The 20,159-nt window shown below is 32.2% G+C and overlaps 1 protein-coding gene across 5 annotated transcripts in view; it reads right to left on the bottom strand.

The window, feature by feature from the left end:
• The window catches only part of HACE1 (HECT domain and ankyrin repeat containing E3 ubiquitin protein ligase 1), an 89,929-nt gene that overhangs the window by 10,152 nt on the left and 59,618 nt on the right, over window positions 1–20,159 (bottom strand). For 3 of the 5 annotated variants that reach the window (XM_081044916.1, XM_081044917.1, XM_081044919.1), the window contains 5 exons: window positions 17,249–17,398; window positions 16,539–16,735; window positions 7,449–7,580; window positions 1,933–2,031; window positions 1,586–1,656 (listed from right to left, as the gene is read on the bottom strand). In XM_081044916.1, the coding sequence (XP_080901042.1) occupies window positions 1,586–1,656; window positions 1,933–2,031; window positions 7,449–7,580; window positions 16,539–16,735; window positions 17,249–17,398 (649 nt within the window). The remainder of the gene's footprint in view (window positions 1–1,585; window positions 1,657–1,932; window positions 2,032–7,448; window positions 7,581–16,538; window positions 16,736–17,248; window positions 17,399–20,159) is intronic. The other 2 variants (XM_081044918.1, XM_081044920.1) reach the window with 1 other exon arrangement.

The raw sequence follows: 20,159 nt of genomic DNA, 5'->3' as shown, positions 1-20,159 counted from the left end.
AATGTATATACTTTTATATCCAAAATTTCCCTTCTAACAATTTATCCTATATAAATAATATAGGATATTGGCCTGCAAATATGCAAGCACAAGAATTCCTTATTTGTTCAGTATCATTCATAAACAGTAAAATTTTGCAATAAAGAACAATATCAATTAAAGGAGGTCCATAAATTGAAGAATAGGCAGTGATTTAAAAAATTAGATCTATAAATAGAACTTCTAATAAAACAGGAATGTTATTAAAAAGTAAAAATTTATATATAAGAAATATTCTAGAAGAATAACCAAGGTGTTAACTGTGATTATCTTCAGTGATTGAGATTAACAGTGACTTTTTAAAAAATCTGAATTGTCTAACCTTCCTACATAGAAAACAGAATTTTAAATTATTTTTATTAAAATACTCAAATTATTTTTATTAAATTACTTGTATTTCTTGCCACAAAGCAAAAAAAAACCCCAAAACCCAAAAACTTAACGTTTTCTTTCATATCTTTAATCTACAATCTGTGAATAGTTATGTTTTATTTATTCTTTAAAATGAGATGTATAGTGTGACTCCAAATATTTTTCTAATTATATAGTTAAAAAATTAAGAAAATAAAGAAAAATGTTAGAAGTGTTATCTCTGTATGGTAGAGTTAATTTTCATTTTGTTCTATCTATATTATCCATTTTCCAAATTTTCTATAATTGTTATATATTAATACTACTTTTAAAATAAGACGATAGTGGACTTTAAATTATATATGTGTATATATATATATAAATACATATATTTTGTATATATATATGTATTATATCTATACAGAAGTAAAAACAGAAGTAAATAACATCAAATTGCTTATAGTAGTTATTGCTGGCAGGGATGGTTTTCTTATGCTTCTTTCTGTGTTCCAACTTTCCCAGGAGAACCATGTAAATTTATAATGAAACAATTGAGCTGTATTTTCATAAGCAGAAGGACACAGATGAAATTCTAAGTTATCAAGAATGAAAATTTTAACTTTTTTTACATCTTTCAGAAATATAACTTAAAAGAGGTTAAAATCATCCAGTTTTCTAATTATGGTATTTAATTGGTTGCAAAAGTAGACTTTTCAAAGAAGTTTGGTATCACAAATTACTTTTTAGGCCATTTGAATCTTGAGAATTTAAAATGAAGTCTGATAAGAATTAGAGAAAAATTGCTGTGTTTGGGTATTACATGTGTTGTATGTGCATGCATGTGCGTGTATTTTGTCCAGCAACATACAAATATTAAAAATTTGGCTACTATTATTGCCTTATTCACAGAATAAAAAGATTACCAAATTATAAAATACAATATATATGCTGCTAGTCCTCGTTGGAACACAATTTATTTTTTTATACATTAAATAAACATTTATTGAGAACTACTGTATATTCGGATGTTTTATCTTAAATGCTTGAATAAATCTTTGTTTAATACCAAAAAAGTGTAAAACGAGGTGAGAAACTGCCAATTCAGAATAATAATTCATTTTGGTTGTTTATCTCTAAGCCATTAGAAATGACATTCATTGAATTCTTTCCACATTATCATAAAAACACTTTTTACCTGCCAGTAACAAATTGCAGGAGAAGAACTCTCTCCTCTGGTGTAATATCTTCCACAACTTCCCAGAACCACTAACAACAACAAAAAAAACTTAGTTCATTATTTCAGAGTAATTGTAGACTTAATACCAGAAAAATATGCAGCATTCATAAAGCATATTATATTATAAGAAACTCATTTATCAAAAACGACTTTGTACAAAGCTTTCATATGCAATTCCCATGAGGAGAATTTAGGGTAAAACTTTACTTTGTTAATTAATGTAGGTTTTCATCCAATAGTGCTGAAAAGCTTACAAAATTAAATGGCAAAACTTAACTTCATTCTAAGCTCTAGAGAAATTTTACCTGAATAACTGGATCTTCTCTCTCATAGCCACTTGTGTATTCTGTATTTTTTATCCAATCACTCACATCAATTTCTGGCATGCCAGAAAGCAGTAACTCCTTTGGGGAAGAAGAAAAATATTTCATTAATCTTCTTTGGAGGAAAAGAAACCTATTACATTTAAATAGTAAATTTGCCATAATTAGAAACTAATTCCATGTAAAACTGATTTATTTTTCTGACAGCTTCTGCATGTCATCAATAATAAGTGCTGCATGGGAGAGAACCCTTGACACTGATAATCTCAAATACTGTGAGATGTGGAGATGTCTCTACATTGATACAATTAAAACATAAGAGACAATAATTATGTTTATATATAAATGCACTTGCAACAACAGTTTATACGTGCAACAATTTTATGAACATTATCTTTGTTTAGTTTTATTTTATAAATTTGTTAAATTCTGTAGAGACCATACTTTCAATATGAAAGTGATAACAAAGACCTGAATAAATCCTGGGTTAAGCAAAAGAAAAGATCATCAAGAAACCCTAATCATTGGGGGGGGGAGAGGGCGGGGTAGGTGATAAAAATATTTAAAAAAAAAAAAAACAGATTCAGGCCTCTGAAGAACTCTATTCTGGAATAATTTGGATCCTTTAAAGTCAACTTTCCCCTGGGTAAGAAAAAAATGCAATTTCCCAAGTAACTTTTGGTAGGCTTCTTTTTTCCAGTGAGATCATCAAACAAACAAAACAGCAATCAAATAACTAAAAATGAAATTAAAAATGGCAAAAGTATTTGCCATTGTTTTCCAAGAGGAAAGAGAATATGAAAAAGAGTTTGTCCACACTTCTAAATCAGTCCATTTCTCACAGCTGGATGTGTTTACACAGTCAGCTAAGGCCATAACTAGCCTACACTTAACTGAAACACTAACAAGCAAGAATAGCAGGGTTATTACAGAAATACAGATATAATGCAGTTCAAAATCATGTTTCCTACAGCAACTATTTGTAATACATACCTGACTAACATGAACTGTGTTCGAAGATTAATGAAGGTTAATGTAAGGCAGTGTCTGAGAACTCTTGGGGGTTTCTGAGCTCTACTCAAGGATCTGCAAGATTCTCCCTTTTCCAACTTATCTGAGACTGTATTTTCTCCACATAGTTCAACCAAAAAAAAATACCAAAACAGATAATGTGCAGAAGCAGATATGAGAACCCAGTTGACTTCTAAGCCAGATAATAAAGCAACTTGCAAAAATGTACCACAATGCCACTCCTCACTATTTTTGTTTTATTCTGGAAAATGAAGTTTCCATTCAAAAAATGTTATTTAGGTTAATATGTAATGAATTACTTTTATATGAATTAATAAGATACTTTACATTTTCTGTTTTCATTTGAAACACACTAAATATCAATTAATATAACTCACATAAACAAAAAGGCTTTTTTTGTAAGGGTGTTCTAAGACCAAGAAGTTTGAGAATGGCTAGTGCTTTGGCTCTCCTTGTCATAATACTTGTAAAATACTTGTACTATATAAAGGTGTTCTGGTTGGTGTCCATTTACTACATTCTCCACCTTTCTTTACACTGTTCTGTGTCCTCGGAGGCTGCTTCTAGCACAATGGCGCTCTTCCCTGTTGGCTTCAGGTTGGGCCCGTTCCTGAGAACAGGCGAAAGTGTGGAGATGAGGGTATTTTCTGCTCCCTCCCTGCTTCAGCACATCTTTTCAGTAGCCATGTCTTCTCATCACAGGGCTCCTTACAATAATTCTTCCACCTGCCTTTTCAATTCTAGGGGTGATAAAGGCTTTCCACTGTTGCTAGTCTCTGGATGCCGCACCAAATCTTGTTATTCTTAACACTGTCCACACCTCCGGAATAATCCCTTTGTTAAAAAGCTTTTTTATTTGAACCACCTGGGGAAATTCTGTTTTGTGGCAGGACCCTGGTATGGATCTGAGTGAGAATGCATTTTACACGTTTCTTACAATCTGTGAGTTTAATCTTCCCTGCTAAACTGAAGATAAGCTTTTAATAATCTTAAAATATTATTGTTAATAATAATGGATGCTTTCATTGTTAAGAATGCTTTGTTAACAATTATGAATAAAAATGACTGAGGCTATATTCTCTCAAGAAATTTGAACTATTTCATAACTTTATGAAGAGGATGAAAGATCTTTATTATCCTATTTAACACATGGGCAAAAAATAAAGTTATTCAATTAACTGAAAACAAACTGATGAATAGGGAATTCCACAATAGCAAGTACATATGCTAAAGAGATTGTAAGTCCTAATTAATAATTTATTATTTTTAAAATATAACAAAATAACTGAATTATTCTGTTGGAACTGGGTGCACAACACTATGTAACCCATACTCATGGGTAGAAACTGAGTCATGCTGACCTAGTAGTCACATGGCTCAATGTTTTAATATCTTGGTACCACAGATACATTCATAAACAACATAGTATAAAAGAAGGACAGTCCCTCAGACACACGGTAGGAACCCCTCAACTGCAATATTATTATAGATGTATTATAACAATGTTGTCACCATTTTTGATCTGATAATCATCTCCTGACTTGGGACTGCATCTGTCCGGTGGATGAATACACCTCCAGTTAAGGACACTAACGCTACTAGATACTCTCTTCTCACTAAAACTCTAGAATCTAACCTGCATCCTTTACCTCAGATGCATATCAAAGCTTAGATGTTTGCACCAACTTTTTTAAAAAAACTTCCTATCCCAGTGTAGCATCCAGTTTTCCCATGAAAGACACAAAGTCACACAAAAAGTTCTAAAACCAAGTCCCACTTAGAATTCATGCCACTGAAAGGCAGTTTGGCGACACTGATGCAGAGACACTGGTTCTGGGTCAGAGAACATGGGTTCAGAGATTGGCTACAACACAGTCTCCAGGAATGTGGGCAAGTTGAGCACTTTCCTTGGCCTAATGTTCCTCAAGTGTAAAATGGGAATAATAATACTTCAGAGGTTCATTGTGAAGATTTTAAAAGTCAATACAGATAAAGCATTTGGCAACTACTAAGTGTTTAATAATAAAATTATCATCACTGCATAAATCAGGGTCATATCTACAACACGGCTCCTCGCAAATAATCCCACCATCTGAACCAGCTCAACTAAGTAAAATAAAGCTGGAGTCTAAGACAGTCTAGGAATCCTGACCTAACTTCTAATATAAGAACCACAATTAACTTACCAGTAGCAAACCTGAATGTGAAAGACAAAGGATTAATGCTTTTAGAACAAAATATAGAAAAATATCTTTATGACCATGGAGTAAGAAATAGTTTCTTAAACAGAACACAAAAAGCTCCATCCAATAAAAAACAAAAGGAAAAAACAAATAACAAACTGAACTGTGTCAAAAAAAACTAAATTCACTAAAAGACACCAGAGTAGATGTTCACAATACATGTATTTAACAAAGACTCCCATGAAGAATCCTACAAATCAGTTAACAAAAAACCCAGAAAACACAATAGAAAAAATGACATATTATTTAAACACTTCAAAAACAGAGTACACAAATGGCTAATACACATATAAAACACACTCAACTTCATTAATCACTAGGGAAATACAAATTAAAATCACAATGAAATACCACCTACTGATCCACCAGAATGACAAAAATGAAAAGACAGAAAATATCAAATGCTTATGGGGAATGGGAACACCCAGGACTCGCATACTACTTGTTGGTGAGAATATAAATTGACACACTTTAGAAAACTATTTGCTAGTATCTACTCTAATGGAATAAATGTACACCATATATGCCAGCAATTCTACTCCAAGGTATAGGACCTATAGAATGCCTATGTATATTCTCCTAAATACATGTCCTAGAGTGTTTGTAGCAGCACTATCTCAAATGGCCTGAAACTAAAAAGTACCCACCAAATGTTCAAGAATAGAAAAGACAAAAAAGTATACTGACACAATGAAATGCTATTCAGTAATGAAAATAAACAAACTGCAACTGCATGCAACATGTATGATTCTCACAAAAAAGCTGAGCTAAAGAAATCAGATATATTCTAGGTGATTATTCCATTTCCATCAAGTTCAAAACCATGCAACCTAACTTATGATATTAGAAGTCAGGAGAGTGGATACCCATGAAGAGGGACAGTGAGTGGACGAGGGCATGAGAGGGACATCTAGGATAATTTCTTGATCTGGGTGCTGGTTTCATGGGCGTAGTCAGCTTGTGAAAATTCATCAAGCTATACATTTATGATGCATGTACTTTTTCTCTATGTATATTGTAAGTCAATAAAAAGTTTCTTAGAGCTTACCAGTTTCAGCAAATTATGTGGCAAAGCTTTTGTCAATTATTTATGTTGTTGCTTTTTGTTTATTACACCATAGCTCCAAGAAATAATGTAGTTCTCTGTTAACAGTTCATAAGTATTCTTCCATTTTTAAATACTAAAAATAACTTTTATGGTTGTGTAAAAATTAGACAAGTCTATGCTAAATAAAACCATTAATCATAAACCTAAGAGCACAACCAAAAAAACTCAAAACTGGTATTTAATGAAACTAAGTCACCAAGTACTTCAAAATTAATTAGCAAATTCTGTCCACTACTGTACTAAGATACACTATAAGTGATATATTGAAATACCAGGATACATGTAAAATCAAAGGTACATACCAATGTACTTATTCATATATTAAAATGAAAGGCATAGGGTAAAACTAATTTTATGAGAATAAAACCCAAAAGATACTTCTCCATTGATCTAAAATTATTGTAAATTATACTTTTAAAAATACGGAAATAGCTGTACTCTATTTAAAACACTGTGTTTTATTAAGGAGTTAGAAAAAGAGTTTGAAAACAATTTATTACCAAAAATAAAAGAGAAAAAGAAAATGGGGGAAAATGCAGGCACAAATAACATAGAATTAAAAATTTCATTAGGTAACAGTAAAAGGCAGGCAAATTAAAGAAACATAACAAAACATTCATTAGAGACTAGGGATCAGCAAGGAGAGTAGACGCTACAGAAGTTTAAAATGGAAAATTATATATATGACGAAATAAGCTGGAGAAGATAATACAAATACAACAAGAAAAATACTCTTAATTAATTCTTCTTTTTGGAAGTACAAGTATCAGGATCCTCTACCTCATATGGCCAAATAAAACATTCAGAATAATGTGAATATGGCTTCTGGAAAGACTGGCCTTCAATATCTCGCATGTATAACACTTTGGAAATAATATTCCATTTTTGTTTATCATCAACACACTCCATTTCACATTAAGGAATTGCTAATCTGCTTACTGAGCTTAAATGAAACCCAATCACAAACCTTTTAACAAATCTCTAAGCATGAACATTAAACCACGTGTCTTATACATTATTCCATTCATCATAGTTCTCTAAAATTACTTCTGAATTACATCAATTGGAGTTTTATATTGTTGCATAGTAAGAAAAGAACTGATGTTTTCCCTTACCAATTCATATTCATCAAAAAGTTGTATGAGGGAAGGTGGAATAAACATATGAAAGCCCTGTAAAAAAGCATTGATCTGAGGCTGAATGGCTCTTGTCATTCGAAGTTCAGTAACAAGCTGGACATACTCCGCCTATTAAAAAAAAGATTTCTGATGACTTTTAAAAATTCCACATACTTAAGATAATATTGATACAATTATTTCTCATTTAAGAGGTAAAGGTTTAGAATTAATTTAGCACCAATATTCAGACATCTCAGCAATCTAGTACTCTATCCTTCACTAAACTATTTGGGCCAAAATCCTAGGAATCAATCACCCATGATTTCTCTCAAACCCTGTAACAGCAAGTGCTATCAGATCTACTTCCAAAAAATATTCTCAATCTGGCCTTGTCTTACCACCTCCACTTTCAGCACCCTTGTCCAAACCATCACCATCTCTCACCTGGATTATGGTAACATCTGGTGTCCCTGTTTCTATCTTGCCTCTGGAGTGCTTCTTCGCCACATCACAGAGTGATTTGTTTTAATATATGTTTTATGTATAATTTTATATATAATTCAGATCGCAGAGCTCTCCTGCTCAAAACCCTACAATGACTTTCCGTGACACTTAAAGTAAAATCCAAATTCCTTTCCTAGTCTATAAAGTCCTAAATGACCTAGCCTCTGTCTTGTTCTCGCTCTCATTTCCTTCCACTCTCCCCTTTGTTCACTCACTCTATTTCCTCAACACAAGCTTGTCTCAGTGTCTGTATACTTCCTGGTGTCTGACCAAAATGTCGCATTAGGAGGTAATCTCTCTGCAGGCTGGGGTTCTCTGTCTGATTTACCAGCTTATATCCTCCGCTCCTAAAACAGTGGCGGTCACTTTGTAAGTGTTCAACAAATACATGATAAATACATACATTCAACAAATTCATTTAATACACACTTAGAACTTGATGAAATAGCTCATTTAAGCACAGCAGATTTGATTCTGAGTTAAGGGAAGCTATTTGCACACATTTTACTTAAAAACACATCATCGTCATCATAGAACATAGTGTCACTTAAAATTTCACTGGTAATAAAAAATGCATTTTGGCTCAGACCAGAATGAATTATCATATCTATAGATAGATAGATAGATAAACTCTATCAATTGTTATCATTTATATATTTTAAATTACATTTAAGTAAAACTTTGTGAGTTAAAAGCAATGATAGTTCTCACATGCCAGGAACAAATGTTCTAAACACAAAGGGGAGAAAGCCTGTTTTTAGACCTTTCTTTTATCCTTTACTTATTATTATTTTTTTGGCACTAATCTGACGTTCTGTTCCTCAGCCCCCTCCCCCCAAAAAACCCACAGGCACTGAACCAGCAAGTTATATATGACTGTTTATGATTACTGGTTATGAACTCTCCATAGAGCTACAGAAGTGTCACGGTGAATTCCTTACAGCTTTCCCCAAGCCCCATATGGCTCCTTGTACAATCTGGAACAGGGAAAGTTGCCGTCTCTGCTATTCTGTTCTTACCCAAATCCCACTCCCTATCACCCAAAGGTTTTTCCCCACTATATAGAATTAATCAGTTACCACAAGTTACATACAGGTAGTTACTAGAGAGAGGGAGACAGAAATGTATGCCAAACAATCAAACAGAAATATAAAACTAAATTTTCAGGGTCCAATCAAGAAATAATAAAGAACAACACACTTCTAAATAATAACCACCAGTGATTTCAGCATTAGCACCTAATTATCTTATAATTTATGTCTGCTCTAAAACTGCTTACTAAACATACAATTTTTCTCCTCCATTCATTCATTCATCAATCATATGTTTAAGGTGCTGTACGAGAACAGCTTTTTCCCAAGAGGTTTTACTTTTATCATCTCAAGGTACCATTCAATAGTCATTGCTCAATACCTTAATAAATTATGAATACTGAAAGTAAAAGATTTGTGAATTGCTCAAGTACACCTGAACTATTTTAATTTGCCATTACATTCCATATTTATAAAAATAGTACATTCTTTTTTATCAATTCCTATTATTTCTGCATACATTCTATTTTTAGAAATTAATTTTCAGAAGTATACTAAACTTTCCTCACATGTTCCCTTCTATTCCAACTAATATTAGTTATATTCTACATTTATTTCTGCAGCTCTGGCCCATAGTTATTCGATATCAGTTTTTGTGAAAATTAGGTCCTTCAGATACCAGACTCCATACTAAGTTAATTTAAATGTGAATACATCTTGTTCTAAATTATTTCTCAATAAAATAATAACATCCTAGCTATTACAAATACTCCTGAGTGTAGTAAAATAAGTTTTCCAGATAGTTGAAAGATAACTGTGTTTAACACAGTTAAAATCTACAGAAAACAGAAAAAAATCTACATCTAACTGCTTCTAAAATGACTCTCTGCCTCCTTAAACAGCACATCCTTAAAACAGAATAACACACATGAACATTTTCATGATGATACAATTATTACTATGAATATCCACTGTTATTATACACTAACATTTTGACTTCATCCCATGCTATAGAAACATTGGCTGCATTCCCACTTCCTATGATGGCAGCCACATGACTCATCTCCACACTTTATGCCCTCTCATAACCACATCAAATATCTTATATGTCTTATGGAAAACAGTGGACATGTAGACAACAATCAGTCTACAAAACAAACACTGGCATAAAGAGTTGCACAATTAAACATTAAATATAAACCAAACCTAAAATCTCACTTTGTTCTCAGGTATTAAAAGAGATGATATAACTTGGGGGAGGGGAGATCTTTTATCCCCAACAGATGGCATATTTGCTCCCACTTGAATTTTGTTATTAATTCTTTGAGGGCATAAAATAATACCAGATGTCATAGACTTAAACTGGAGAGTTAACCATATAGAAGAATCTGAGTAAGTACTTGTGTTAACATACAGAAAGGTTTCAACTTAGAAAGCCTCAGCATGGAGATAAGAACAACAAAAAGCCCTAGCAACTTTTTTCTAGTTCAACCTCTGAGTCTGATAACTGATATTAACTTAGGTAAGCAAAAAATAACTGCAATGGAAAAAATAACACTTAAGATTAAGATGTAACTTTCGGACATTATGTTCTAGGTAAATTATCTATCTAGTTACAGAAACATTCTGTTTAATGGTCTCCTAGTTTCTGAATGTGTGAAATGAATAACATCACCCCTCAAAATGTTCCTTAAAATTCTAACTTATTTTCAGGCTTTGGATCTACAGTACGTCTGTTTATTAGGGATAGTGGTGATATTGAAACTTGACGTATTTTTTGAAGCTATTTTTCTTCTTGAATATCTTTTTATTTCTAGAAAAAATTTCTAAATAACTCATATTTATTTAAATAATAGTCAACTTTTTTTTTAATGACAGAATTAATCTTTTTTTTTTAAATTTATTTATTGGGGTGACAATTGTTAATGAAATTACATAATTTCAGGTGTACAATTCCGTATTACATCATCAATAAATCCCATTGTGTGTTCACCACCCAGAGTCAGTTCTCCTTCCATCACCATATATTTGATCCCCCTTACCCTCATCTCCCTCCCCCCCCCCTTACCCTCTGGTAACCACTAAACTATTGTCTGTGTCTATGAGTTCTTGTTTCTCATTTGTTTGTCTTGTTTTTCGTTTATATACCACATATTAGTGAAATCATAGGGTTCTCTGCTTTTTCTGTCTGACTTAATTCGCTTAGCATTATATTCTCAAGATCCATCCATGTTGTCACAAATGTTCCTATATCATCTTTCCTTAACGCTGAATAGTATTCCATTGTGTATATATACCACAACTTCTTTATCCATTCATCTATTGAAGGACAATTAATAGTCAACTTTTAATAGTGAAAACAAGATGCTATTCTTTCTCCCCTCTAAACAGACTGATAAGCTTGGCCACATTTGTAAAACTGTCTGCCAGGTATTTTTTTTTAGCAATTAACAGTTTAAATGGCATTATTATTGGCATAATTCAATTCACTGAATAGAAATCCTTTGGTAATATAAGCTCTTTCCTGGGTTTATCTACTTGATTATTGTTGCTCTGGTATAAAAGAGTTCACACTGAAAATTTCTCCACCTAGAACTCAAAAGAATATCTGGTTTCTTTTGTAGGAATAAGTAGATATAAGAAAAAGGAGAGGCATGTTCTTACAATGTAATTTTTCCAATCATTTTTTCTTTCCCAGTATATTCTTATTTTTAAGGTCACAAATTAATTAGTTATTAGGTTGGTGCAAAAGTAATTGCAGTTTTTGCAATTATTTTTAATCTTTTAAACCACAATTACTTTTGCACCAACCTAATACAAAGACTGATAGCCTGGTAAAAATCCTATTACTTCAGCTATCTTGAAAAAAAATTTAGTCATTGAAAATAGAGATGCTTCAGGTTACCATTTCATAGATTGGGTGAATTTTTAGATACTAACTAAATACTAACTAAAATGCAAGGAAAAGTATGTTCTCCTTGTTGACAGGAAGCTATTAAAGATCATTTAAAACCCAATTTAATAATACACACATATATTCAACATGGAGAATCTCAGACCTGAACTGTTTTAAAAGTTTCCAGAGTAATAAAAAAAATCTCTCACAGTATACTTTTATGAAGATAGAAATAATGAATTCACTTTAAGTCAATACTATATATACACACAGGCCTTTATCTTGTGCTTATATGTGCATCAAATGTGTTTCTGTGTGAAATAAATCAAGTGAAACCAGCAATAAAACATAAAGGTATTAACCATACAAAAACTAAGTAGAGGAAAACATGCTCAATTTGTATTTGCTATCTTGTTCATATTCACTGACTTAGTAAATGAAAGGCCTATCAGTTATACAATCATAAAGACCTTGATTTAATCTGAGGGTATACCACTTAATAATTCTGAACCCTTAGACAGTTAACTTCTAAAGAAATATAGTATCATGGTTATAAGCTCAGGCTTGGAATTTATAGTCTGCCTGGGTTCAAATGCTAGCTTCAATACTTATTAACCATGTGATCTAAAAGAAAGCTACTTAAACCCTTTATGCTTCAGTTTTCTGACCCACAGAAAAGGGTATCTACACTTCATAGGAGTGTTTAAATATAAGTTAATATACATAAAGCACTTTGAGCAGTGCCTAACACATTATAAGCACCTAATAAATGTCAGATGCTTTTAATATTAAAGCTGTTTCCACATTCAATATATGGAAATAACTATCTCAAAAGGCTGTTATAGTAAATGAGAAATGCACAAAGAACACATCTCAAATACATGAAATATATACAAATCACTCAATAGGCAATAGCTTTTATTATCACTAGAAACTAGAATTGATGAGGTTGATAAAAAGGAGGATGGCAACACCACTAGTCATTCTGGGGGCCAATCCATATAAGTGGCAGTCATCCTTGAGTAGTTATTTTTCACCTTCCAAAACAATTAATTACCGAGTTCTATAAATTCTATATCCTTGAAAGCTATCTCACTTTCTCCATCCTCACTGACACTGTCTTATAAAATCCCTCATGCACACTCCACAGACCAATGCCACAACCACCTATCAGTTACCCTGACTCCAGTACTGCCCCATTTCAATCCATTTCTTCACAAGCCAAGTTGAGTTTGTTTTTCTTAAAAAACAGAAGTTCGATCATGTCACTCTCCTCCATAGCATCTACAACTATCCATCCCCATTGCCTTCAGAATAATTTTCAAATTCCTAATTGTGAAGGCAAAGCCTTTCAAAATTTGCCCCCCCCCGTTTATCGCCTTGACCTCTTTTTCCACTCACTTTGCAAAGCTAAGATCTACAACTTTCAACTATCTGTGGTTCCCCAAACACATGCTTGGTCAACTCGGTGCCTTCCTGTAAGCCCAGGACCCTTCCTTCTCCCCTTCCTTACTCCTGTCTGACCAGTTAAAGTTTCTCCTCTGTAATTCAACTTCCATGCTAGCACCTCCATTCTGATATTCTGTCCTACCCTACCCTACTTTTTCCCCCTCCCCGCCTGAATGAACTTTATGATTAGTATTGTAAAAGTGTTGTTAACATTTAAAATCCATGTAGCTTACTCTTTAGTTCTAACAGGTAGAACTAGTTCTAACAGTTAGAACAGGTGTCACTTTTAACTCAAGATTTTATGGTTCTATGATTTCAGCTTTTGATTAAGAATTTAAAAGTGAAAATAAAAATGTGAAAGCAAAACTTAAAAAACAAAAGATGAAAATACATTTAAATGTAAATGGTCAGCTCCTGGTAATTCAGCCATTTTCAAAAGTGAAAGAAGGAGTTTTTCCCCCTTTAGATTTTAAAATAAATCATTGACAGAAACAAAATTAAAACAGCATTATAGCTTAAATGTGGAACTGATAGTCTTCTGCCATACATTACTTGTATTTTTTAATGTACTGCTTTTTAAACAAAGATATTTTCACCTATTTGGTTTTACTCTATAATTATCAAAGCCTTTCAATAAAATTTAGGAATAAATGACTCCCCCATGTGGAGATCAGCTTACATAGACCTTCTCTCACTAACAAGCTTGGAAAGTCATTTAAGCTTCAATGTGCTTATACATTTTGAAGTTGAACTCCAAACGTGACAATTATAACTTTATACCTATAAAGACCCTAAAGTAACAGAAAAGTCATGACAGAAATGTATGTTAAAAAACAATACCTCTAAAGAACATGGTTTGAAAATTTTATTTGTAAATTGAATACTTTTTAATAATTTTAAAGTGAGATGTAGGTATGTTTTCTAAAGACTTTTAATATTTAAAAATTAATCAGGTAGCTTATTGAATAAGCATTAAACGTTTCAGCATCAACAATTAGACATAAAATTATACTTGACTCTTACTGGTAATATTAGAAAGTGAAGAGGCTCAATCATTTTGAGAAATGTTTATACCAGAAAAATGAAAGCTGAGAAGTATTAACATATTAACGATTGAGATCCTGCTTTTACCTCTATTACCAAAAATAATCATTAAAAAAGAAGCCTGTAATCAATCAACCAGGGAATTAGTTAATGTAGTAAAATAAAAATGTATTAAACTTACAAACAAAAGTTTCAAGTTCTTTAATACTGCAATAGTATTCCAGCCTCAGACTAGAATCAAGATGAGGGGTATACCTTCAATGTGAATATATTATTTGTTATTATTTTTTCAATATCTTCCTTCTTCTGGATTTCAATAAAAAACACAAATGCAAAAGAAGTAATAAAATACGAATTAAAAAAATCTAAACAAATATCACGTCATAGTGGGAGGGAAGGTTTTTAGGAGAAAGAAGTATAAACATAGCTATCTATCACGTAACTGTTAATCAGTAAAGACCCACTGTTAATAGAAAAAGACCACTTTCTCATATAAAATCTCTATGAGAGGAGTGACATGCACTCATCAGATACAGTATTCACAGACAGAAATCATGTTTGAAGTTCTCTCATGAGATGCAATCACTTATTTATAATAAAGATACTATGACTTCATTATCCTTAGTTGAGAGTGGGTCTCCAGTGTAAAATAAAGTAAAAATGCACTACAAGGTGGACAATCTAACAATTAGAAGGTTTAAAAAAATATCTTCATTCACTAGCAAATTCATATAGATTTAAAAAATTTAAGCATTTTATTATTTTAATTTTCTAGAGCTTCACCTGACTCATTGTATTACAAGTAAGCGCTTCCTCAACATGATTAATTTTGCAAACAGTATGAAGAACATTAGACATGAAAGTAGGAGACCTGGGTTTTGGCCCCAGCTTTAGGTTTCAGTGTGTTCATGTGTAAAATGAGTAGACTAAAAAATTTCTAAGCATAAATGTGCAAAATTACTCAGCTCCTGATTTTATTTTCAAAAATTAAACTTCATGCTTTTGTTATATGTAGTAGCCAAGTTTCAAAAAGTAAAATTATGTAGCTTAATATAGGTCTCCAATTCCCTGTACACCAGGGGTGCCACAAAAAAATGTATACACATTTTAAGATAACATCTCTTAAAATGTGTATACATTTTTTTGGCATCCTCTGTATATCTGAAACTAAAAGCCTATTTTTATAGAAAACCATCCAGTTAACTAAATTGTATTGTGCTCTTCAGTTTACAAAATGCCAGTAACAATTCTGTATGGGAGGCATTATCCCAATTTTACAGAAAAGAAAACTGAGACTCAAAGAGTACAGTTAAAATTTGGCCAAGTCTTTTGGCCTTTAAAAAAAAAAAAAACCTACATTTTATTAAATCTCTAGTATACAAAATGGTTCAATGAACTTTATTTTTTATAGTTGATTTTGAAGCTATCTTGGAAGTATAAATAACTACAGGAAAGAAAAAAGGTCTTAATCTTGTTTAACCATAAGCTGCTACTGGTAAGAGACAGAACTGGAATCCTAAAACCAGATATTCTTCCTATATATCAAAATATATTTTATGTATCAAAATATAAAATAAAACTATATTATATGTTAGACTAACATGATTTTCAACAGTGTGATTTAAAACATACGCCAAGATTTAAAAATAATATGCACAAACAGGAGCTATGATAACATATAAAAATAAGTTATAAAGTTAAAAAAATACCAAGTTCAGTGACAGATTTATTGTATCCTAAAAGTATGTGCAAAATTTATAAACACCAGGACTTCTTCTTTTCTCTATTGAACTCTTTAATATCTTACTTTTAAAACATGAAATAGTGATCAGTGCAAACATGATCTTGATATAAGCTTTACTTCTAATCAAACTGTTTAGTAAGTAGACGCCCAATTTATACAATCAACTGAATTATGCTCTAGGGTGCTTCAGAACCTGCCTCAGCATATCTAACACATTATTGAAATGATCCATTCTAATTTCAAAGTTTGATGTTTGATGGTTTAGTTAACTTAAATATTTTCTTTTACAAAAATGTTATCAAACTCTGTAACAGTAAATAAAAGATTTTTTTAGCTAGTGCCAGGAGACTTCAGAGTAAGTAGCAAACTAGTAGGGCCAAGTTACAAACAATGGTTAAGGTGAAAATTCAGATACTCACTTTGTTATTTTGTGTCACAAGAATACTTCCGCCCCCAGGTTTCAGAGGCACCTCTTCCATTGCTCCAAACACATCAGTCTCAACAGAAAAAGTTAGTTCTAGACCCAGATCACTAATATCATTATCTAAAATCCACTGCAAATTTTTGGCATATTCGGGATCAATAGATGCCACATCTTGGTAATTTACAGGAATACCTAAAAAGGCAAGCATATAGCAGTTATATTCTAAATATTTCTGTTTTCCTTCTCTGTTTAATGATAAAATACTGCCCTCTGCAGATACTCTGCAAAACTGCAAAATATAACCCAATCCACAGCATAATTTAAATGAATGCTAATTCCTGAATTTAAAGGTCTGTTAACTGAAGCTTATGTTTCTTCCACATTTTTCTTTGAAGTAGCTATTCAGGGAATAATTATAAACTTCAAAAATTCCAATTCTCTTAAGTACATTCATATTAAAATGCATTCTTAACATAAACATATATACACTAAGATGAAATAACAATTTTATTTTTTTAAGGAAAAGTAGGTTGTTTTTTCTTTCCCTCAGGTCTCCAAATGCCTTACATACACAGACAGTCTCCAACAGAAATAAAAACTATCTCATCCACATTGCCCCCCCTTATCTATCTACTTAGTTTTCCCTAAAAACTATAGGAAAAACACTTGAAATAAATGCATATGGAAAGAACAATAGAACCATACCAAGAATGTGCTTGTAGAATGATCTTGTGAAATAAATGTTGACCAGCTGCCTATGGTTCAAAGCCAATCCCAAAATCTGGCCAGCAAATCGGAAATAGTTCAAGTGATCAGGATTTACATAAGAGTTGCTATTAGGCTGAAAAGTTGTTCCTATTAAAATAAATACAAAACAGTTTATTTTTAAGAATCTATATGCAGAAGAAATATCATTTCAAAGCAGATAAATCAGTTCAATAAAACTTTAGCTAAGTTTACATTATATATAAACTTCCACAGGAATGCTTTGTTGAATATATAATAGGCAATGGATTGAAAATACAAAAGATAATCATTAATTCACACACACAAATCACAGTAAGTCTCTATGCAGAGAGAAGATTTCAGAATACTTTTAACTAAAAGTAGTTGGAAGATGTATCACAGAGATCCTGAAAATAATATATTAAAAGATCACTCACACACACACACACACACACACACACACACACACACACACACACACACACACAGAGTTTTCCTAAGGGGAATAACCACTAGGCGGGGAATAACCACTAGGCGGCGAATTAGGGCAGACATTGTCTCATTCACGTATATAGGCCCAAAGCAGTAGATATTCACTACTTTTTGCTCTGCAATGAATAGAGTACTACAAGAGAATAACTAAACATTTTAAACTGTTTTTAAGTGATAGACTTAATCAGTGAATTTCCTGCCTTTTAACAATTATCAGAAAATCACCGAAGAGCACAAGTCAGCCATTTCATCCTCATGACAAATAATCAAAGTTAAATAAGTACTACTGAGGTATAAAAGTAAAAATGGCAAGGGCAATAGTTACTGATTACTGTCAAAATGTACAGCAATGGAGTATGATTCCACTTATATGAAAAAGGTCTGGAAACAGATAGCGGTGATGGTTACACATGACTGTGAATGTACTTAGTGCCACTGAATTATATACTCTACAATGGTTAAAATGGTAAAAAGAAAAAGTCGCAAAAGAAAAAATCTAGTGCACTGGAAAATCCTAATACCAAGACCTCAATTTTAAATAACCCTCCTTCCTTGTTTTTCTGTGATGCTCCCTAACTCAGATTATAAATTCTCTCATCATTCAACAAATATTTACTGAGCTCATGCTATTTACTACTCTACTAGGCACCTGGGCTAAAAAAAAGAAGAACTGATACACCTAATGAAAGAGAATGAAAGAAAAATAAAGGAAAAATGGAAAAGTTTTGAAAAGTGAAATGTTTGGTCATTTAGTATACATATTTGCACAATAATTCACTTTATGCTTCATTTATCTTTGATTTATCAGAGTTGACATTAGACTAAATTGTTGTGGCCAGTTTACTTAGATATAAGGTATAAATTTGGAAGCTCATGGCTGAAGGACTTAAAAGACACAGATGAAGCCAGCTAGTCATTTACTGCTAAGTACACCTTTGAGAATCATTCCTAGTCATAATGCAAGAGTCAAAGCAAAGTTCTGAGATAAAGACTTCAAAGACAAATATAACCATAATTTCAAAAAAATATAATGTTCTCAGAATAATCACAAATATTTTTTTACCTATTAAATTAGTGATGTTTAGGGTTATTGATGAACCAGCAAAGATTTTTGATGACTCAACTTTCCTCCCCTAGGTGTGTGTATAATTCCTTCTCTAAGTACTTTCTGGGCAGTCTGGGTTATTAAAAGAATAGATAAAGGGAAATCAAAAGAAGAAAAAAAAGGGAAACAAATGGGGAAAAATCTTCAGGAAACAAATAATAGTTTTTAATTTGAAGACTAGTTAAAATATAAAGTTTATGTTTCAAGTTCAAAATAAATGTAACTGTGACACTCCTGGGTATTTTCATCACTTCAGAAAAATCCTATTGCACACAAAAATATCATTTTCACAGAATAATACCATCTAATAGTTATTTCTGCTTTCTATGTGCCAGGTACTGGACTAAGTATTTTTATACAACAACTAAATGATTTCTTGCTGTATTACAAAAAAAACAGGTGATCACCATTTCAAATAAGGAAACTGAACTGCAGAAAGTTACATTTACTGGCCCAAGATCATAGCAAAAACAGGGGCAGAGGCAGGATTCACATCCAGTGTAACACCAAAGGCCAAACTCAGCCACTATACTATACATTACTTCTCTAGAGTAAGCACCTTTTAATTTAATTAGAAGCAAGTTTTAAAAAAATTATTATAGACATTAGATCTATTCAAACATTTCCCACATTTAGGAATTTTTTACTTCTTAAATGTAATTCTCTTCATATCAACTAAATAAAAGAAGAATTTCATCTAGATTTTAATTTATCAATACTATGATCCCAAAGAGAACACTCATATGGCTAAAGAACAGGACAAATCATAATCGTCACAGACTATGTTCTTCAATATATGTTCTGCTATATAAATTTATAGTATGAGGAAGTACCTCAACTAATGATTCCACACCAAATCTGTTTTTCAGGTAGGTAACTAAATAGACTCAGAACAAGGGGCCATAAAGAAAATAAATAAATCTTAAAATGCAATGTTTTAATGCTAACCTCTTACATCAAAGATTAGGCCTAAATAACTAAACTTAGTGCCTCATCAATCTTTTCCAATTCAACAAATTCACCTCAGAGCAAACAATCAAAGGTTACCGAGTTAAACCATACCCCTAAATAATTTTGAATACACCAGGTGTTCCTGAGGAGCCCAGCCCACCTCCCTTGCCTCTCTTACAGTCACCCTTCTTACTCAATGGAAACTTGCTGCTCTTTTACTTGGATGCAATCAGGAACTACAATTAATGAGGCACGAATGCTTACAACAGAATTGAAACACTTGGGAAAAAATGTTTCAGGAAATAAAAGCAACTGTGCAAAGCATATGAAAACTGAAATCCC

Source organism: Rhinolophus hipposideros (assembly GCF_964194185.1).
Source record: "Rhinolophus hipposideros genome assembly, chromosome: 3".
Classification (NCBI taxonomy): Eukaryota; Metazoa; Chordata; class Mammalia; order Chiroptera; family Rhinolophidae; genus Rhinolophus; species Rhinolophus hipposideros.
The sequence above is the reverse complement of the archived record's forward strand: the minus strand, read 5'-3'. Positions and strand labels throughout refer to the sequence as shown.